The sequence below is a fragment of the Panthera pardus genome, unplaced genomic scaffold, assembly GCF_024362965.1.
Source record: "Panthera pardus isolate Hobbes unplaced genomic scaffold, ASM2436296v1 HiC_scaffold_13, whole genome shotgun sequence".
NCBI lineage: Eukaryota > Metazoa > Chordata > Mammalia > Carnivora > Felidae > Panthera > Panthera pardus.
The window spans coordinates 169,324,378-169,347,410 of record NW_026526688.1 but is presented as its reverse complement, the minus strand read 5'-3'; the positions used below and the strand labels follow the sequence as shown (position 1 = coordinate 169,347,410).

The following is a 23,033-nucleotide window of genomic DNA, read 5'->3' as shown; positions in this document are numbered from 1 at the left end:
TTAGCTTTGGAAGACCAGATGCCCCATGTAATTAAAACAGGAGAGCAAGTCCCCCTGCCCGCCCCAAACATGCGCCGGGACATCCTGTCCTACCTTGGTGTTGAAGTCCAGTGCGTTCTGAGACGTTTTGTATAATTCAGGATACTTTAACATATTCTCTTTTCTGCATGATCTCTCAAATATTCCGAGCGTTAAGGGAGGCATTGCTGTAAACATCTAAAGGGCACAAAGTGGTTATTACTCCAAGCAATCTAACGCAGGGTGAACCTTTATCTCAAAGTATTTAATGAAACAAAAATAATCAAATGTCCTCAACTTACCACATTGTAAAGACCTATACACCATCTCTCAAACAGGATCTGTCCAGAGAAGCCATTAACAAAGGCAAACCAGATCTAGGAAGAAAACAACCCCAAATCCCTCAAATTAGAACACAGAAAATATAAATGCGTTGCTTAGAACCTGAAAACTCAACCACTGTATAATGGCCGTATTAACATATTATTTTCACAACTTTCTTAAAAATGGCATTTATTTTTTAATTTGAAGAGATGCTTTCAGAAGATATTATTTAAGTCAGAATTGGCTTTAGGTGTTGGGTCAAAAAAGAATCCTATTAATAGGCAATCATACATTAAAAACATTAAATATAACTTTATTTTCTAAAAGGTACTTTAGGGAATATATTTTAAGCCACTAAATTTTTAGAGGTTTAATTCCTTTTTGAAAGATTTAACTTTTGGTAATTAAATATTATTGTTTTTATTATAAAAGAACATTTGTTTATTTAGCAAATGAAATGATTTCCTATGACAATACCATAAAGATTTTCTTCTGTGTTGGCTGTATTCATATAGGTCATCTATATACATTCACAAGTTTACCTTACTGGAAAAGTGTTAGATAGTGTCATATCCTGTTCCTTTCCCTCTTAACAGTATAAAATACACATTTTCTCAAGTTGTTACATATCCTTTAAAATGACATTAATAGATGGACATCTTCTATAGCGTGACTCTAACTATTTTGGGGTATTTTGTTTGCTTTCAGCTTTGGTATTATATATAATTCTGAACTAAAATTTTTGTACAGAAATCCCACACATCTCTATTTTCTAAGGACGGATTTTTTTTTTTTTAGAAATAAAAGCTTTATGAAGGTATAACTAATATACAAAAAAAAATGCACACAGTTAATGTATACAATTTGTTAAGTTTGGACATATGTATATACTCGCGAAACTGCCACTGTAATGGAGGCAACCTACATATCCATCACTTCCAAAAATTTCCTTGTGTCCCTTTGTTTTTTTTAAGGATGAATTCTCAGAAGTAGACCTAACAGGATAAAAGTTGATAAACCTTTTAGCATTTCTTGATAATTATAGCCATCAGAATGTGAAATCTGAATTATATATTAAAAATATCTGGTAATGTGAATTTATGCTTTGAGTATAAATAAATCTTCAAGTATAAAGAAAGCATCATGTTCTTATAAATTTTGCAATTCTCTTAAAAATGGAAGACTTAACTTTGGATATAAAATTAAAAGACAATATAACAAAAAACTTTAACATGTTTAAGACAAACAGAAAATGAAGTGAATATTAGTAAGTCAATCATACATATATTACTTTTAAGAAAGCAGACTGAAAATGTAACTAAATCTCAAGTTGATCCAGAAGAAAGAGAAGCGTAGCCGGCAATGAGATTACATAACCACACACCCAAAACCAAACATAACAACAACAACAACAAAACCTGTTCCAGGAAAGCAGTCCTGACATGCCAGTCAAGTGAATTTTTGAATCAGACTTGCGGGGACTTTGCCACACTTCACGTTTCATTTAACCTCATTATGGAAGCATGAATTGCTACAAATTCACCATTTATCAATATGTACCCAGGCTGGCCTCCCTATGAACAGCTTCTGTACCCACATTGATCTTTTTCCTTTTTATGGAGGAAAGGATTGATTGAGCATATATAAAAACGAATGTCTGCTTCATGAGATGGAAAAGAAAACAAAGGAGAAGTAGCACATGAAAAATAAGTCCAAGTTGTGTTAGGGCTGTAACACACATTAACAACAACAATAGCAACAGCACAGGGACCGGAGTCACATCTGAAATTCTTGCTTACTTTGCTACATCTATTTACAGAAAAAAATTGAACATCTGCCCTAGACTAGTAGTCAGGTCATTCATGTGTGCGTGCTTTAAAAGAACTTAGTATCTTTAAATGAAGGTACATTTATTCCTTAGGGTGGTGCTGCTGACTTTACACTCTTTTTTTTTCTTTTTTTTTTAAAGTGTAAGTAGACACAAGATGACAAGATGAACTTTAATGCTCTCTTGCGTTTTCACATTTGGCCTTTTTCAGATATGGATTATGTAAATACGTATTTGTGATACTCTGGGTGGCGGTAATGTTCTCCCTGACGGGGTCTGTGATTTATTGTAGTAATACACTCTAAGAAGCTCCTTCTGATGCCTTAGAGTATGATAGCAATATATGGAATTATTAAACACCAAGTTTCAAATTATGGCCTCACTAGACTATGAAGATGTGGTCCAGTCTTTGTTGGTCGGAAAAAAAGATGCACACCAAATTTATCCAGTTGACATGACCTGGATCAAAAGGGTCTAGTAATACATGTATCTGCAGTCATCGATGCTGTGTACAATAAGAAAATTATGTTACGTTTGCGTGTGAGTAAACATTTGTAAATGTGAATGGTCTCCTACCGTCTTTGTATATAATATTCTGTGCTGATTCAAATGCCACTATGAGCCTGAAATTTAAGAACCTCCCTCAAATCAATAAATATTTACAGAAAGCTTAACATTCAAAATAATTTGCACATAAACGAGCAAGTCTGCATTCAAAGTTCATTTAAAGAGGCCTCACTGCGTTATGAAAGAAAAGCAGCAAGTTTTAAGTGGAAAGCTATAGACACATTTTTACCTTTTCATTTCTCCTATTGAAAGAAATGCGAACATGTTTTTAGAAATTACCTTCCTGCATTTGAAAAAAATTCTTATTCCAGTTTCTTTTTTAAGAAAGGAGACATGACTAGAATATGAACAGAATCCTTTACTATGGTATGCTGCACTTTCATACAAATATTTTGCCATTCGAGTGTACATACACTTTAAAAGAGAAAGGCCTTTAATAAAGAAGTCTACTGAAAGGATTTCAAACTAGTGTGATTTGTAGTGAAAAGATATATTAGAAACCTATCCCATACTAAATAAAACAACACCTAAATGACTACAAACACATAAAAGCCCCTTCTTTGACTCAACCAAAACCATGGATGCAGAAAGAAAATACCAGTCTTTCTGGGGAGGTTTGGAGATTATTTAAATTCACAAGAAATCCACGTCCCAGCACAACTCGTGCTGGGAAAGTATCACCTCATTGACTTTAATCAAAGCTTCTGGAAATTAGAAACACTACATTGTTTTGGGATCTTACCAGAAAACCTGGATGCGACCAATCATTTGAAAGAAAAGGTCCTATTTTGTTAGGAAGGAGTCAGATATTTCAGAGAAAAAAAAAAATCCCTTTAGAAAGAGCAATTTCAATGAACACCTAGGGCTGCCGCTGGGTGGCCACCACAAGTGAGTGTTTTATATTGCCACCTGCCGAATCTGTATTTATTTGTCTGGCTGTAATTTATGGCAATGGAGTCACTAGATAGTGACATTCCTGGCAATACAGCAATGGGAAAAGCAGGTTTTGCAGATAATCTATAAAACCCATGGTGTTCCTTTATTAGCAAAGAAACTTCAGACCTGGTATTATTTTCTAAGTTCCACGTCCCAACAGAGGCGTGGCAGTTAAAGCTTCACAGACATTTTCCTCATGGAGCATTTCTGCATATTAAACAGCAGCTTACAAATAGTCAATGAGTCCTCTGCTCCCACGCCTGATCAGCACAAAAAACTGAAAGGAGAGATTCGAGACTGGCAGTTATCCTCGCTAGAGACACCCAGTGATGTGTTTTCTGTCTATTCATTCACAGTAGTGACATGAGCCATTAACAACTGCAGAACTTGTTTTAGCTGGCAAAAGTTGGGTATCTGGGAATTGATTTAAAAGGTCAATTCCTTTCCAAGACAGTTGAATTATATTCAAAATATATTTCCATAAAGTGCTAAAAGAAAAATACCTTAAAAATGAGATTTCCAGTAGAGTTTAGGACTTACTTCCTTTTCAATGTGTAAAGTATTTGATCAGTGCTAAATATCTCATGAAGAGGCTTTAAATTCAAAGCCAAGTGAAATTTAGGGCTAATCAACCACAAATCGCGTAACTCTGGAGCGGAAACAGAGCTTGCAGTGTTCGTGTTTCAGTTGAATATATTTTATTTCCCCCACTAGTACGTAACTTTTGCCCACTTCATTGTTGATTGTCAATGTAGATTTTAAGAAAAAGCAATGAGCTGACTACTCATTTCATTGCACAGAACTAAAGTTTTGTAGTAGATTTATTGCTGCTAGTGTTTTTAAACTCCTGGTGTCTTCAAAAGTATTTGTTACCACCTATGTAATCTGATATTCTTTTGAATATCAATGTTTTGGGATGAGAAGAAAATTAAGAAAAACTAGAAGTATAGAGGGGATTGGGAATCCAAAATTATTATTTTAGAAAAGAATCACAAATCTACACATACAACAGAGAACATATCTATATTTGGATCTCATAAGCTATTTTAGAAGTGCATTTTTCTTTAAAACACAGACTATTCCAGGCCCAATTCAGCAGTGATGAACAATAAACTCGTAGATTATGCTGTTTAGGTCTCCAAGCATTTGCTTATTTTACCTAATGGGTTGTAACCTAATTATAGAATTTTAGTGACCAGTAAATGAAAGTGCCTGCACACTTTGAAACTAAGTTTCAATTTTCCTAGCCTGAATCTTAAGAACTATGTTGTATCAACATTTTAATAAGGAGATAAGCATTCTGACAGAGGCATAAAGAGCAGCTGAACCAAACATACAGCAGTTCCCAACCAATGTGCCAATAGGGTAAATGTGAAATCCACTGATGTTTTGTTTGTTTACAGTGTGACTTCTCTGGCGTAAAGTATGAGCCATTATTTCCATACAGCGAATGGTTAGCTTGTGTCTCTCCTGACAGAAGTGTAGGAACAGCAGATTAGAGGGCAAGGTGGCATAAACAAACGTGTGAGAGAGCCCTGGGCAGATTTATGAGGGTGTGGGAGGCCCTCTGACAGGAGTGGAACACTCCTGGGTTTTCCTAACAAAGCTACGGGGATCTTATCGACACACTCTGTAGAGCAGGAGGAGCAAGAAACTGATATCACCTAGAACTTAAATACTACAAACACAGCTTCTAATGATATCTAGATGTTGGAAAAAAAAAAAAGTAAATAACTTATCTATTATGTCCTGGTTAGCCACGTAGTTCAATTTGTCCACTTAGCCACAGGCCACACGTGGCTGCTGAACACTTGAAATGTGATCAGTCCAAATGGGGATGTGCTGTGATGTAAAATACGCACCAGATTTTAAACACTTGGAATGAAGAATGTAAAATACTGCATTGAGTTTTTAAAGCGGTGACATGCTGAAATGGTAATTTTGAATACACTAAGTTAAATAAAATATGATTTTATTAAAATTTTTTTTAATGTTTATATATTTTTGAGAGAGAGAGAGAGAGAGAGAGAGAGAGAGTGCGTGAGCATGAGCAGGGGAGGGGCTGAGAGAGAGGGAGACACAGAATCTGAAGCAGGCTCCAGGCTCTGAGCTGTCAGCACAGAGCCCGAGGCGGGGCTTAAACCCACAGACCTTGAGATCATGACCTGAGCCGAAGCTGGAAGCTTAACCGACTGAGCCACCCAGGTGCCCCTAAAATATCATTTTAAAATTAACCTGGGGAGAGAGGCAAACCATAAGAGACTCTTAAATACAGAGAACAAATTGAGGGTTGATGGTGGGGGGGAGAGGGGAAAATGGGTGATGGGCATTGAGGAGGGCACTTGTTGGAATGAGCACTGGGTGTTTATGGAAGCGATGAACCACGGGAATCTACTCCAAAAACCAAGAGCACACTTTACACACTGCACGTTAGCCAATTTGACAATAAATTATATTAAAAAAAAAGAAAATGAACTTGGGCTTTAACTTTTACTTGTTGCTACTGTGCTTCCTAAAAAATTTAAAATTACAAATATGGCTTACATTGTATTCTACTGTCAAGCTTCTGGAGGACAGAAGCTCGATTTACTTTGTAGTTGCTGAACGTGCCTGGCACCTAGTAGGTGCTGCAAAAATGTTTATAAAACAGAATGTTTTAGAGGTGATATTCCTGACCTGGGGTTAAGTTTTAATTTTAATAATAATGTTATATTTGATACCAGAAAAGGGATATAGCGATTTGTTGCTATCCAGACATAGGAACTGAACGTCCTAATAATTTTTAGACAATTTCCTCACTATCTGAACTGTCAATACCTACCAGCTCAGAAGACAAAACAGGTCTGGATAGCAAAGGATACATATACATACATATATATATGTATATACATATATGTATATACATATATATATGTATACATATATATATGTATACATATATGTATATACATATATATATGTATGTATATGTATATATATATACGTGTATATATGTGTGTATATATATATATACGTGTATATATGTGTGTATATATATATGTATATATATATACGTGTATATATATGTACACATATATACACGTGTATATATGTGTATACATATATATATATATACGTATATATATATATGTATGTATATATATATGTGTATATATATGTATATATATAAAAGTTTGGAGCATAATAAGAACGACTAGATGACCAATACAACACAACACAAAAGTATGTGTGTATCCTTCTGATTCTACCCCTTAGTAGAACTGCTACCCTCAATTTTATGTCTGTCATTCCCTTACTTTCTTTTAAGGTAGTTTTCCATGTGTGTATCCTTCAACAGTGTCCTGCTTTCTCTAGTGTGGTTTCGAGCTGTATAAAACAAATGCTATGTAGTTGGTAGTCTTTTAAAAACTGAAAACAGTTTTCCTTCATTAACAATTCTAATTCAACACTATCTTACCAAAGCAATGTAACAATTTTAGCCAGGAATTTAAACACTGATTATTCTCTGCGGCCAACATGTTTGTAAGTTATAAAAAGTGGGCAAATGAAGGATTCACGAAAACAATGAGAAAACTTTCACCACATATGCACGTGACAAGGACTGCACACTTAACCTGCTATTACCTCAATAATATAGAGGACTATGTTCTTGTAGAAGCAGTACAGGATGCACTTGGAGACTCTGTTATAGTTCCAGGCACCGTGAACCATCAACAAATTCTTCAAATACTTGAACTAAAATAAAAGTGGAAAGGAATTAGTGTTTTTTCCCTCCTACTGTCCAGCTGACGGGGACAAACGGCGCATTTTGCAGCAACGCTGCTTTACCTGAGCTATGGAGTAATCCGAGGAGTTCGCGGCCTGAAGGCCCTCGTTGCCACTGATCCCAACCCCGACATGGGCCGTCTGTATCATGCTGACGTCATTTGCTCCATCCCCAATTGCAAGCGTTATGACTTTGACTTGTTTCTTAACCATCTCGACAACTTCAGATTTTTGAAGAGGAGAAACCCTTCAATTAGAACAAAGTATCAATTAGCTCTGCTTTCTGAGAAAAGGAGTTTTGAAGTGTTACGGTCTTGAAGGATAAAAGCAGCGGAAGATCCAAAGGGATAGTTCTAGGAAGTACCATTGTGTAAAAGTCTTTGGTTTGCAGATGCTCAGTTCTGTTACCCTGGTTGCCACTCTAAGGGAAAAAGAGAGTCTAAGAAGCAGGCCTGTAGGTGAAAGGTAGGAGCTGCAGGGCCCCGTTAAACACTACTTCACCGGAATGGGTGCATTAATTTGTTAACAAAATCACATTTGAATTTAGAAATTCCACCGCTTCCTAATAAGCAACATCAGAATTTCAAATTCTTCACATTTGAATGAGAAAGGTCAGGACAGCTGCTGGATGGTAGTCTAAATGTTACACTAACTAAATCCTATACTGTACCTTGGAAATAAAAGTTTTGAGCCTCTGTAAGCAGATCTTAGATAATGTACTATGCACAACTTCAAACTCCAAGGAGCAGTAGGGAACTGGCTAACCTCTTGATCTGTTCTCATACACCATGATGAGAACATACAACCACAATAAACACCAAATGCCTGATTACATAGTTCATATGCCTCAATTTTCTTCCAAAGATACTAGCGTCCAAGAAGAATCAAGCAACCTTTTCTTTCTTTCTTTCTTCCTTCCTTCCTTCCTTCCTTCCTTCCTTCCTTCCTTCCTTCCTTCCTCCCTTCCTTTCCTTTCCCTTCCCCTCCTCTTTCCTTCTCTTTCTTCTTTCTTCCTCTTTCTTTCTTTCTTTCTTTCTTTCTTTCTTTCTTTCTTTCTTTCTTCTTTCCTTCTTTCCTTCTTTCTCATTTATTTAGAGGAGAGAGACAGCATGCAGGGGAGGGGCAGAGAGAGAAGGAGAGAGAGAATCCCAAGCAGGCTCCGCACTGTCAGCATGGAGCCTGATGCAGGGCTCGAACTCACCAACTGTGAAATCATGACCTCAGCTGAAATCAAGAGTCAAATGCTGACCTAGAACTACCCAGGCACCACAAGCAACTGTTTATACAGACAGGGGTCGGGAACAGAATACACCAGCATCTATACTAAAATCATTTTTGGTGTTAACTTTGGATCAATTTATCACAGATTTTTAAAAGCCATTTAAGGGGGGGCCTGGCTGACTCAGCTGATGGAACGTGAGACTCTTGATCTCATGGTTGTGAGTTCGAGTCCCACGTTGGGTGTAGACATTACTTAAAAATAAAAGAGCCACTTAAGAAATAAACCCCATGGCAATGACAGAAGGGTTCAAAGACAGAATGCCTCAGCGTAATTCCTATATCATCCACAATTATTGGCAATTAAAAACAAAGAGGAAAACTAAACAGTGAACTGAGTCCAAAAAGTATGAAGACAGTAATTAAGTATGAAGAAACAACTAACACACACAATGTTAGTGATCAGAGTTAAATTCTTTATCAAGGTGAAGTGGAGTAGGTATCTGATACCTATCTGCTGGAACATCTGGAAAATCATTTATTATTCTATTTAAAAATGAAGACCCTACTCTGAAAGATGCTACCTTATAATTTTCCTATTATCAATTTCCTTAGGAACAATTCCCAGCAGTGGATACTCTGCACAGATGTGTACCTTCAGGTGGCCCTACTGCCTTTCTGAAAAGCTTTCCATCAGAGCAGCCCCAGATTTTATTTAAAGTTTGGGAATCATTATATTAGGCTGTGAGTTACTTGCAGAGTGAACCAGCCTCCTCATCTTTGATCCAAAATAGGTACTCAATAAACGGCTGCTACATGAAAGAATTCTTTTTAATTCTTTCTTTGGATTTCCTTTCAGAGTCTGGCAATAGCACAAAATGGCCCAACTGTGAACACTGCAAGGGAATGGGTGAGTACCAGCCATTATGGGCTTTTTCACGGTTAGCCCCCATTTTTCTTTGAGGTAATTTTCCGTTCATTTTCACATTTCATTTAATTTTTCTTAACAGACTAATATAAACTGGTAAGCCCACTGGTTGTAGGCCAATGGTTTAAACATGGACTACAGCTAACATGTAGCAAATGTCAAAAAAGCATGCTCACCAAGAAATGATCTAAATAGCAAATGGGAAATGGACATGAAAAGAGAGAATCATTTGAAAACATTCATCAAATTGCCTTTGTAAGTTAACAGGATCACAATGTAAATAACTGTGAAGTCACGCCATGGGATCGATGGAATTAGAAAACGGTGGTATCTGTTTTCATCGGCTGAATGTGTCATAAAAGAGAAATCTCTGCATGGGGAGCTAAGACCAGAGATTGGAAGTAGCATCAATTTTGTTTTCTTTCTTCATGGCTATCACAACCAACCACTATTTCTTCTGCCTGCCACTATAATTTTCAATGTCCCCAAATTAAAATTGGCTGAGGATTTTCTCCAACTTCGTGAGCGTGGTTATCTCAGGTGTTAAAAATGGAGTATTAATCCCCTTGGCAAGAACAATGCCTGTGTGTGTGTGTGTGTGTGTGTGTGTGTGTGTGTGTGTGTGTTTTAAAAGATGATGATATAGAGAGAGGCGTCCCCAAAGTTACACTGTAACTCTTACTAGCAGCGGCATCTGCTTCCTTTACAAGCTAACAGCAGACAAGGGCTTGGAAGAAGATTCAAGAAACGGCAGAAGCCTTCATATCTGATGTGTCTGACATAGCCGTTGCTAAGTGGGGATTCATAAAAAATAAAATATGCATACATAAAATATTTAACTCATGAACCCACAAACTTGTGATGTAGAGCAAAGAGCCTTACTTTGCAGAGGGGTCTACTGTTTGAAATTCTGCCTATTTTTGTGGCACAAACCTCACTCATGAGGCACACTCCACGGCCGGTTTCATTCAAGTGGAGACCAGAACGTAATGACGCCTCCACCCCAGCTCACTGTTCTCTTTCCCACTCTAAAGTATACAGCAAATGGTTTAGCAACTCTGAAAGTCTCTCTAGAGTATTATACCAGGCTTTCCTAGCAACAATTTTGACTGATTCCTAGCAAGCACCACGTCATCTCATGAAAGCAAAAGTGCAGATGTGTCCTGAGAAGCATCCTTCCAGGTCTGGCCTAGATGTGCTGTGGGCATCTCTTAGGGGGACAAGGTGGTTCAAGAGGATTCAGGTTAGTTGAGCTGAAATCAGTTAAAAAGCTCTACTGTTTTTACAGCATCCACTAAAAAAATTTTTTTTTAAATGTTTATTTTTGAGAGACTGAGAGAGACAGAGCATAAGCAGGGAGGGGCAGAGAGAGACACACACAGAATCTGAAGCAGGCTCCAGGCTCCAAGCTGTCAGCACAGAGCCTGACGTGGGGCTTGAACTCATGGACCACGAGATCATGACCTGGGATGAAGGTGGACGCTAACTTGACTGAGTCACCCAGGTGCCCCTACAGCATCCATTTTAAAAACTGTTCCTTGGGGGCGCCTGGGTGGCTCAGTCGGTTGAGCGTCCGACTTCGGCTCAGGTCACGATCTCGCGGTTCGTGAGTTCGAGCCCCGCGTCGGGCTCCGGGCTGATGGCTCAGAGCCTGGAGCCTGCTTCCGATTCTGTGTCTCCCTCTCTCTCTGCCCCTCCCCCGTTCATGCTCTGTCTCTCTCTGTCCCAAAAATAAATAAACGTTAAAAAAAAACAAAAAACAAAAAACAAAAAACTGTTCCTTGGTACAAGGCAGTTACAAGATAGCACAACAAACTTAGACGACATTAAAAAGGAGTGTAGCATAAAGCTTTTTGATATAATTGCCAGTACTTCATAACTTCAGAGGACGTGGAAATCAGAATTGCTTGAAAGGGGCTTCCTTGATGAGTTAGAATATGACTTGGCTTTGACAAGGAGAGGAGAGCTTATTGTCAGGTAAAAAAAAAACCCCAGCAAATAGCATATACTAAACTTCTTCACTGTTCGAAATCATCTAGAACATATTCCTTCTACCATTGTCCTTCTGTCTTATAAGAAGTCACTAACTGAAGTCACGCATTAGAATTTATTTTCTTGACTTTCATAAACATGCTTCTATATTTGTACAATTTCCAGAATAGTCTAGAACAATGTTACTACATGCTAATTTTCCCAAATGTCTATCAAAAAACTAGAGATCCATGTTTGAGAGTAACTAAAAACTGAATTTTACAAACGCCAGTAGTGACCCAATGTACAATTCAGAAACATAAAAGCACTGTTTTCTACTCTAGATTTTTTTTAAAACCACGCATGGGTCTGCGTTAGGACTTCAATTATACACAGTTCTCTTCTCCTCCATTGTTGCTCTTTTCTTCTTTGGGAGAAGCCAGAGCCTCTGTGGACAAAGACTAATCAAGTATGTGCTCTAAAGATACAGTTTTCTTCCTGTGGCTCCACAAACAGAAGGTGGTCTTTTGCAATACAAATTAGCAGCACACTGAGTGTAATAGCTTTTCAGATATTATTTTGGCTATATTTTCTGCACATGCCGTTCAGTATTTTTCTTATTTGCTATGTAGTAACTCTCATTGTCCAGTGGACATTAGATCAGTGTACTGACAATTTTTACCATTTAAGCTGCAGGTATATAGAGAGCACATCTTTAATGAGCCTCATTTTGCACTCTTTTAATGGGATTAGCTAAACGAATTGCCTTTTTGAATGGAATACGGATAAAGACAGAATATTTTAGGGGAGTTTTTATAGGTAGCCAAAAGGAGTATAATAATTTATCTTACTGTATTATGTTTTTAGGTTACTTACCTAAAAAACATCTTATATATACACTAGAAATAATATTGATAATATATCTCAAAAACATACTGAAAACTTAAAAGTTACTATAAAGTTGCTATTAGAAAGTGAATCCAGAGAAACGTTTTAAGAACACGGAGGAAGAGAGTATTTCTTAATTATCCTGAAGTGTTTTTATAGTGACCCTGTGCTTATAGAGCCCCTGTATTTACTAAGCTTGAGAACTGCTCCTGGTGACTATTTAGAGGTCAGGATCATTAGTAGGGGGTTCTGCTGTATTTTCCAACACTTCTGAAGATTTCTCCTTGTGACTATCAGTCTATTTATTCCCCATTGAGTCATATTCTGCTAATAAAAAAAATATAAAAAGAGAAAAAAAAAACCTAAGAGAAAAACTTTTGAGATCTTGAGTCTGAACTAAAATTTGTTAGGCTCATTTGTAAAGTTTTGAATTGAAGAGGAATTAAAATTTGGCCCAAAAAAAAATCCGTTACATGTACCAAAATTACATAAACATTAGAACACTTCTAGAAACTCATCATTGATTACTGAATGAAAACATCCACGTATATAGCATCTTCAAAACTATACTTAGCATATGGTACATAATGAAACATTCAAATACTTCTAGGTAAGAGAACTGTGTTATTCAAATGACTGATGAGTGAGTGCTTTCCTAGCCTCCAAAAGCAACATCTGTTGATATACTGTGCAGTCAGAGGCAACAAGGGGACCTTATAATACAGGGATTGAGTCTACAGAAATAAAATGCAGATAGCCTTTTCACAGGGCAAAAAGGGAAAGTAATTTTAAATAAGATGTCCTTCTGCAACGCATTTTAGATGCAAACATTTTCCCCCCATAATCATGGTTGTTATAGATGAACTACTCCTGTCTCCAGTTTCAATGGTTCTGATAATATTTTAAATAGGGACTGATTGTATTGATAGTGTATATTTGAATATGCATTTATGTGTGTGTGTTCACAGACACTCCAAACTACTAACTGGCAAATGTACCTTATAAATACCCGCAAAAGGAAAAAAAAATTCCTGATAGAAATCTTCATTATAGTATCAACACCAGAGAATAGTTTGTCTACAATGCTACTGTTCATTTTCTTTCTTTCCTGCTTTCTTTCCTTTCTCTTTTTCTCCCTCTCTCCCCTTTTCTTTCTTTCTTTCTTTCTTTCTTTCTTTCTTTCTTTTCTTTTTTCTTTTCTTTTCTTTTCTTTTCTTTTCTCTTTCTCTCTCCCTTCCCCTTCCTTCCTTCTCTTCTCTTTTCTTTCATCATCTAGTATCTGGAACCCAGCACTAGACTCAGCCCAGAGCAAATGTAAAATGCTAGTAGAACTGAATAAATGGCAATTTTGCAAAAACAAGAAATTCATCTCATTATCTCATTATACTAACACTACAACTCTCACTCTTTTTTTTTTTTTTTTTTTTTTAATTTACTGTTTGCTGTCAGGAGGCAAAGTCTGTTTAATCTGCTCTGTATCTAGAATGCAGAGGAAGTACATAAAGGATATTGCATTCTCCAGGCTTTCTCACATGGATAGGAAAAACAGATGGAAAATTATTAGGTGGAGAAGGAAACATACCACCTTTTCAAGGGAAAGTGGGTATAGTCCGAGTGGCTTAGAGCCAGATGACAGGGGGCCTCTGCATGTCAGGATAAGGAAGTTTGAATATCACAGCTACTAGCTCTAAGCAACAGGAGGTGTTAATTAAAAAGATTTTGAGCCAAAAAAGAGCATGGTAGAAGCAGTGCATTAAAAATATTAATTTGGATTGCCCCCAAAATGTATCTTTTTTATATATGTAGATACCTACATCTCTCTCTACATATGTATCTGAACTGAAAAGAAAATGAAAAGAAAGGACATATGGCTTGGGTGTGGGGTTTGAATGGAAGTGGGATCAGAGATGACCCTGAGGTTTCAAATGTGAGTGACTAAGAAAATGATGGCCTAAACATCAACAGAAAAGGCAGGAATATGTATAGAGGAAAGGTCTCAGGAAGTTATAGACACTTGGAAGTTTAGAGAGCATTGGGATATCCTAGTGGCATCATTAACTATACTGACTGAAAAGTCAGAACTAAGCTTGGAAAAAAACTCAGAGCTGGGGATGTGCATTCAGGCATCACTCGCTTATTAAATATTTAAGTGATCCTTTGGTATGTGATGAAATTTATATGGAAGAATATTAAGAGAAGGAGAAGAGCCTTCTTCTTAGGGCCATCCTTCTGCCCGTTATTAATTTAAGAACTTTCACTGACCTGACCTACTGTACCAGGAGTTAAATATTATGAGCCTATACATAGGACAGTGGTCTATGAATTCTTGCTCCAAGGAGACAAAAAGTGCTAGAGACAGAAATCTCTCCTGCATGGGACAAGGTCCAGCTACCTCTTTTTGTCTAGGGAGCCTTGCCTATAGGAGTGGTGTGGTCCAACTGGGAAGCATGTCTACTCCAGAAGGCCAAGAGTGCTTCTTCTTCAGGTTCTGCTCTTTTGCGACCTTGCTCTCAGAGTGGTAAGAGCTATGGCCTCCATCCATCTCTTCCTGGTTGGAGCCTATATGGGCACTTGCTTTCTTCTCTTTTCTTGTGACTCTGAGGAGGTAAGGAAGGGTTGGAACTTCCTTAGGCTGTAAGAAAATCAGCTTGCCTTTCCTTTCTTCCTTCCCTCCCTCATTCGTAGGAATTCTGTCCTATGTGGATGGGTTTCACCAAAGAATTGTCTCTCATCTTATAAATATCTAGTAGAAGATGAAACAAGTGGTAGTGTTGGCTACTGCCCGAAATTGAAATAAAATCCTGAAGATGCCAGGAGCTAAAGAAGCTCGGTAAATTTGAGGGTCACAATCAGCAAAAATCGATGAGAAGCCTTTGGAGAAAGACGAAGTGCTGGATACCTGTCAGAAGGTAAATGAGTAGAGGGAAAGAGTGGTGTTCCAGGGCCATAAATACACAAACAGGCAGGGAAAGCTTTTCAGATGCACTGTTCATTCTCTGTGGTGTCCCCATGGAAGCCCAGGCTGACCAGCGTCAGGGAGGTGAGAGTGGGCTGCATGGAGCAAAGGGGTTCCTCTCTCACTGTAAACACTTTGGCTTAGGCTTAGAGCTTATAGAAACTCAAACTCCCCCAAATAACATGTTGAAAGACACCCCAATTCTTGGGAGTATCCACAATGCCCTAAAACTAAGACCCCAGGAAAATTCCCATCTCCTACCTTGGGACAGGAGAGTTGGAGCCATTTGGTCAACCTCAGGGCATGGAGCCAGGCAGGGACAGGTGCCAATGATGTGGGTGTGTTAACAAGGCCTTCAGTGTTACCTTATGCAGGTAATCTCACCAAAACGTGGCTGCCTCTAAGAAAAGCAACACTTGGGTAAAGGAATGAGGGGCAGGGGACAGGGATTCACTAAGCTCAGATGGAGCCCTGGCTCCAATTTTACCGCAAGTTAGGATGTAGCTTTCATCTTTCTCCCAAAGGACTTTGCTGCTGTTAGGGAAAATGGGGAAAAAAATCTCACAGGTAAAACAGGATATCATGAGCACAAAAGAAAAAAAAGCCTTATAATGGCTTATAAGGAAATAGAACTGGTATAAAAAGATATAAGAATTTTGAAAAAGTATGATTAAAAAAACAACAAAACCTTGGAAGAATTTGGGAAAATAGTGAAAACATGAAACCAGAACAAGCAGTTATAAGCAGAACAAGCAGTTATAGAGGCTCAGTTGGCTAAGTGTCCAACTTCAGCTCAGGTCATGATCTCATGGTCTGGGAGTTCGAACCCTGCATTGGACTCTGTGCTGACAGCTTGGAGCCTGGAGCCTGCTTTAGACTCTCTCTCTCTCTCTCTCTCTCTCTCTCTCTCTGCTCACCTGTTCTCTCAAAATCAATACATATTAAAAAAATAGTAAGACAAAAGAAATGAGGCTGACATAGTAATAATTATAATAAATATAAATAGATAAAATTCACTGACTGAAAGAGATTCTCAGGTTATATTAAAACAAAAAACAAAAAACAAATTCAGCAATACGGTGTCTAAAAGAGACACACTTTATAATAACAGGTAATAATAACACTTATTTGCTCACTATGTTCTAACTTTACTTTACTTGTTTTAATTCATTCAATTCTCAGAAGAACCCTGTAAGAGGTTACTATTATTGTCATTTTACAAATGAAGACACTGAGGCACAGAAAGATTATATAATTTAAGGAAAAAGAGCAAGTAAGTGGTGAAGCCAGGATTGAACCCTAAGCAATGTGGACTTAGAGACAGTATTCTTAACCACTATATTATACAGAAGGATTGAACATAATGGTTTAGAAGAAAAAAAAAAAGACAAAGTATATATATAAAACAAAGGAAAGCCAGGTTAGCATTATTAATATAAGATAAAACAGAATTTAAGCCACAGAAAAGGCAGTGATGGTCAGAGAGGAATCTTTTTTTTAATGTTTATTTTTGAGAGACAGAGAGAGAGAGAGAGAGAGAGAGAGAGAGAAAATGTGAGTGGGGGAGGGGCAAAGAGAGAGGGAGACACAGAATCCAAAGCAGGCTCCAGGCTCTGAGCTGTCAGCACAGAGCCTGACACGGGGCTCAAACCCATGAACTGTGAGATCATGACCCGAGCTGAAGTTGGACACTCAACCGACTGAGCCACCCACACGCTCCAGAAAGAAACCTTACGTATGATTTCTCACCAGAAATATTCAATTAGGCCATAAAAAACCCCAGCCGACAGTTCAGTACCCCTATTCTTCTTCAGTGGGCTGCTTTTCTTTATAGCAACTATTACCAAGGATTTCATATAAATCTATCTGATATATAATAAATCAACTACGACCATTTATACACACAATCATACACAGTAATTATTACCTTTGAATATATATGTGTAATGATTTTATTGAACAACAGCTACAATGTGAAGGCAGGGATTTTCCTCTTGTTCACTGCTCTATTTATAGAACTTATACATAGCAAGCATAGCGAGTGCTCAAAAAATATTTGCTGAATGAATGAATGAATGAATGAACTTCAAAAGCAGAAATCTAGAGAGGTAAGTAGTTATATTAAGAGATGCTAGGGGTGCCTGGATGGCTCAGTCAATTAAGCGTCTGACTTTGGCTCAGGTCATGATCTCGCGGTTCGTGGGTTCGAGCCCCACATTGGGCTTTGTGCTGACAGCTCAGAACCTGGAGCCTGCTTCAGATTCTGTGTCTCCCTCTCTCTCTGCCCCTCCCCCACTCACACTCTGTCTCTCTTTATACTAAGAGATGCTTAATCTCCCTAGTAATCAGAGAAGTGAAAACAACAAGGTGCTTTTCAACCATCAAATTGGCAAAGTTATAAATTCAGGAATGCCCAGCATTGATGTTAAGGTGCGGAAACAGCAACCTTCTCACATAAAGCTGGGAATGCACACTCTGAGTAGAGCTGCTTTGGAGCAATGGGGCAATTCTGATTGAAACAAAATATAGATATAGCCACAGCCACACACTTCCATTCTTAAGTATATATTAAAAAAACACTTGGCATGGTTATGTAGAGAGGATATTCCCTTTAGCACTTTCCAGGGTAGCAAAGGTTTAGAGGCAACTTATATGGCCATTGCTATGAGCATAAATAAAATGATGTATATTATTATGATGCATTAGATAACAATAAGCAGTGGTGAGAAGAAATAAACTTGCTTTCCATCTGGTAACATGGATAGTCTCCCAACTGTAGAAAAATTAAAGAGGCAACAAATTTGTGCTGGAGTATTATAAATATAGATCTCTCATTTCAACACACATATAACCATATTATGTATTTTTCACAGTGGCACATACATACAAATAAAGTGTGGCATTTGGAAGGGAACATGTTAAATACTTAAGAATGTTTTCCTAAGGTGGAGTGCAGAGGAGGTGGCATGTAGGGCAGAAGCTAAAATAATGCATAAAAATCAAACAAGAATTTGCTTCACTTTGGCTTTGGACCACTTCCAGCTTAAGGGGAAGGCTAGCTTGTGCCCCTTCCCGCCTGGTCCTTTGGCTGGAATTGTCCTTTTGCATCTTGCTGGCACATCCCCCTAGAACAGAGGGGAGGCATTTCGGTGACAGAGCAGGATTTGATATCTGTGGTCCTAGTTCCTCATCTATCTCCTACTGAGACACATAAATATCTATTGACACTTCATTCAAAAACAAATTGAATTCTGGAAATTCCACATTTTAACGGTTTTTCTTGAATCCCAGGACACAGAGAAATTTAATGGACCCTCTAGAGTGGCTGTATAGCTGTCACTACGGAAAGAATGTCAGTCATTTTTGAGGAATCATGGAGAAAGGGAAACAGGCAGGTGGAGAGAGACTGGCAAATGTCTCAGTTTTCCAGAAAAGAAAGATGGAAATTACAGCCTAGGGAGGTTGGAGTGAACCTCATGGATGTTCTGTCAGAATGTCTCCCGCTTATCATTCATTCACCAGCCACAGACACCATGCAGGGGTCAATAGACTATGACCCCAGGGCCAAATCTGGGCGGTAGCCTGTTTTTTACATAAAGACTTATTGGATCACAGTCACCCCCATCATTTATATTTTGTCCAGAGCTGCTTTCACGCTATCGTGGCAGAGTTGAGTAGCTGTGACATAGACTGTATAGCCCAGAAAGCCTAAAATACTTACTATCTGGCCCTTTACAGAAAACGTTCGCCCACTTTTGCTCTATGAAATACTCCCTTCCTCTTGGAAAATACTATCTGGAACCACCTCCTCTTTCATGCCTTAACTTAAAAGCTTATTATATCCATTTTTCGTCTCTCTGTCTGCTTCCTTGGTAATATGCCTCTTGTTTTGCAAGATCATTTTCCTCTAGGATGTGCTCTTTTCCTTCTCTTTACTCCATGCCCTACAGCTGTTCAACAGTCATGGCTTACATCCTACCTGGTCTTGACTCTTGAAGCCCTAGCCTGGCTCAAAATGCCAAGCCTCTAACTTGCTCTAAATGGGGATGGCTCACATGGGTTTATTAGAAAGAAGGTAATCACTAGAAACCCTATGGGTTCAAGGAGAACCAGTTACACCAAAGTAACTCTGTTTTCCTTTCCCCCACAAAATCAGGTCAGTAGACAGATTGAAGAAATATTGTAGGTTCCATATACCATGTCCTTAACAAATCGGAAAATGAAGCCCTTTATTCCATCACCATAGAACTGAAAGAGAACTGTACATAATCTATTAGGTGGATTTGTTTTTGAAGACACATTAGAGTGCTGACTATTGATTTATGTAAAGCTTTAGGGAGGCCTCAGTGGAAAGCTGCAGAGTCTGTACTTAAAATTGCTGAACAGAAAAGAATCATCAAGAATTTGAATGTAGTTATGGAAGATACATACACTTATTCCAAGTTAGCAAGATATAAAACAGAAAAAGACTGAAACGAGTAAGATAGCATTTAAGAAGCATGATCATGGAAATCAAGATAGCACTTACTCTTGGGAGGATAATAAAGCTACAGGGAGGGGAGCGTGCGGGGGCTTCTGAGGTGCTGGTTATGCTCGAGTACTTGATACAGGAGTGTACTTGCTTCATGAAAATTCACTAAGTTGCATGCTTATATTTTATATACTTTCCAGTACAAGTTAACTCTGTTTTACTGGAGTTATATGATCTGCAGTTCTAATCGGTGTCTGTGTGTGTGTGCGTGTGTGCGTGTGCACGTGCGGCTGTTGGGTGATGGTGGTTTATCTAAACTGATCATATCTAAAACTATATCATGTTGAATTGTAGTGGAATTCTGAAGTGTTGAGATTTATTAATATTTTACTGTCAAATATGGACTTCCCTGGTGGGGAACTGTATAACATAAGTGGCTACCAGACTGTACCGTGGCCTTATTATTTAACATTACTCAGGAGGGGTAGAGTAGCAAATGAGACAGACAGGGCTGAACAGCTTATTATATGATGTTAAAGCAAAACATGGGCATTTTATGAAGTTATAAAACTTATTCAGCATGTCCTCTTTTAGCCATACATGTATGAAAGAAATATTCTCTCAACATTTCCAACATTTATTCATATTTTCTTGGAAGCAAACACGGGGTTGACATTCATTAACAGTTTGTAAGTCTTCTCAAAGCCAAACATCTGCTTGGCATCCAATGGTGTTCACAAACTTTTTTCTTTAAAGGAATGTCTGTTGAGCATTTATTAGCTTCATTTGTGCTTTATGACTACCCTTTAAGTGCAGAACATTTATTTAGGGAAATCCTTCAAGTTTAAGACAATCCCAAAAGATTCAAGAAGTAGATCTGTCTTGACCCTTTGCTTAATGCAGTCATGCTATGACACAGAGTATTCAAAGGGTCCCTTTAGACCTTTTCTAGGAGGACCGGTTGATCAGACCAGGGTGAAAGGTTTTGTCTGGAATGCCACTCCTGAGTGACGACTCTCACTGAAGTCAAGTTGTTTTTTTTTTTTTTTTTTTAATGCACTATGGGGAAAATGGCCCAAAACGGGGTTAAACTTTGATTAGAGATGTTGCAAGTCGGGAAAAATGCTTACTTCAATTTAACTTCTGCTTTTCAGAAGACATAAGTACATAAATTATGTAGAAGAACGGTGATTACTAGACAGTCTAAAAGCTGGAGGCTCTAGGCCAATTTTCAACCAACTGTCACAGAACATAAGTTTCAAAATATGTTTAAGCTAAACTGACAACTACAGAAAAAATGTAAAATTCTTTGAAAGGCTGGGTTATGTGAACTGATGAGGATCTCAGAAACCACATGCTATTTAACACACAGCAATACTTCCCTGTAACATTCCCACCCTCTTCTGGAGGGAATATTGAAAGAGGTAGAACAGATGCTTCCACAAATTAAGCTGATCCAAGCGGTAGACAGACCCGTCCCAGCATAGAGTGGCCCACAGAAGAAGGGTTTGTCCAGAAAGTGAAAGGGCCAGGAGAGGTCCTCTGGCCCAGTGGCTTTCAAGCTGGAAGGAAATAACTGAGAAGGTGTGTATGTGCACGGCTCTCCCACGGCTCTATGTCAGAGAAGCTCTACTCTCTGCTGCTTAGACCTCCAGGCTCTGTAGGATTTGAATCATTGCTATGTGCCAAGCTCTTCTTTTTACAGGTCACAAAACCAAAGCCAGAGAAATTCCACTAGGCGGCCAAAGTGCCAGAGAGGTAAAATTAGAACAAGAATTTTATGAATCCTCAGATAAAATGCCATTATATGTACCAATTATGCAAGCTCTAAGAACTTAGGGCATAAAATGTTGGTAACTGAGATGAGGAATTATTTACCTGGTACAGTAACATTGCAGAATAGGTCTTGATTTTCGCTGGGCACAGAAATCTCCACAAGTCTTGGAGCAAGCCTTTCCCTCTCCTACCTGTGTAAGAGTTTTAGGGAGTGTGTGAAGCCCCTAAAATGGTGAATTCAATTTTACATATTTGTGTATATGTGTATTTTGCGGGAGTGGTGGGGGGGGGGGTGGGGGGCGAGGGGTGTTGAAAATGATGCAGAGTTTTCATGTTCTTCAAACATCTGATCCCACCAAATGATGGAATTGGTACATTTGAGCAAGGGAAAAGAAGGAAAGAAGGACCACAAGGAGTTTATGTTTATAACCAGGAAAACTGATCAGAAACTCCTCTAACGTTAGATGCATGTTTCCTATTAAACTATTCAGGTTATACAGGTAAGTGTACACAGAGGTAAAAACAAAACCTGCATGGTATCTATAAAAATACAGGACATGTTGGGCAGATAAAAACAGATTTCATTTTACTTCTTGGGTTTTACATACTTAAAAAAATTACTTGAAGTATAACATGAAACCTTCCCTTTGTAAACCAAAACCAGGACTCCAAAGCCCTGAATAATTTTGGAACGAGGGGATTATTTCTGTCTCTGAATAGTCCCTTCAGAAAATGGCGGTGAGTGAGAGATATAATGACTACTGACTGAGAACAACTGTTTCTTTCAATTCAACTGTAGGCTTTTCAGGAAAAACGCTCATCTTTATAACTGTGTCAATTAGGCAAACACTGAAAACTGCCTTCTGCCCTCTCTGCTGATAATGTCAGGGAAGAAAGTGGCTGATGTAATCCTGAAGATGGAACTAATATTGAGAGCCTCATTATCCATTACGGGAAGGCTTTCCTCTCCACTTCCACTCTAGCTGTGGCCCAGAGCAGACTCTGGATGATTTTCACATGAGGACTGACCAAAAAAAAAAAAAAAAAAAAAAAAAAAAAAAAAAAAAAAGAATATCAGAAAATAGTTGGGCGGGGAGAAACCCATAAAGACAGAATGAACACAAACAAATTTGTGAAACAGTAGTGTATTTTGAAATAATATTCAGTATCTGTCTGGAGTGTATGTTCTAATAGCAGAAAATAGAGAATTTCCTGAGGCTGGGAGACTGTCATCTTCTGGGAACCTGGACTGCCACTTGCATTTAATGGTAAAGAAAGATCTACAGAATTGCCCACCTATTCCTCACAAGTGACAAAAGCACATCATGGAAATTGTACTTCAAGGTTAGTAAGCTGAATGAGAGGAATACGGTCTGTGCCACTGGAT

At 38.2% G+C, this 23,033-nt stretch overlaps 1 protein-coding gene across 7 annotated transcripts in view; it reads right to left on the bottom strand.

Moving 5' to 3' along the window:
* The window catches only part of ATP8A1 (ATPase phospholipid transporting 8A1), a 231,874-nt gene that overhangs the window by 48,500 nt on the left and 160,341 nt on the right, over positions 1-23,033 (bottom strand). For all 7 annotated transcript variants that reach the window (XM_019413074.2, XM_019413084.2, XM_019413061.2 and 4 more), the window contains 4 exons: positions 7,502-7,685; positions 7,298-7,408; positions 321-395; positions 94-216 (listed from right to left, as the gene is read on the bottom strand). In XM_019413074.2, coding sequence (XP_019268619.1) covers positions 94-216; positions 321-395; positions 7,298-7,408; positions 7,502-7,685 — 493 coding nt within the window. The remainder of the gene's footprint in view (positions 1-93; positions 217-320; positions 396-7,297; positions 7,409-7,501; positions 7,686-23,033) is intronic.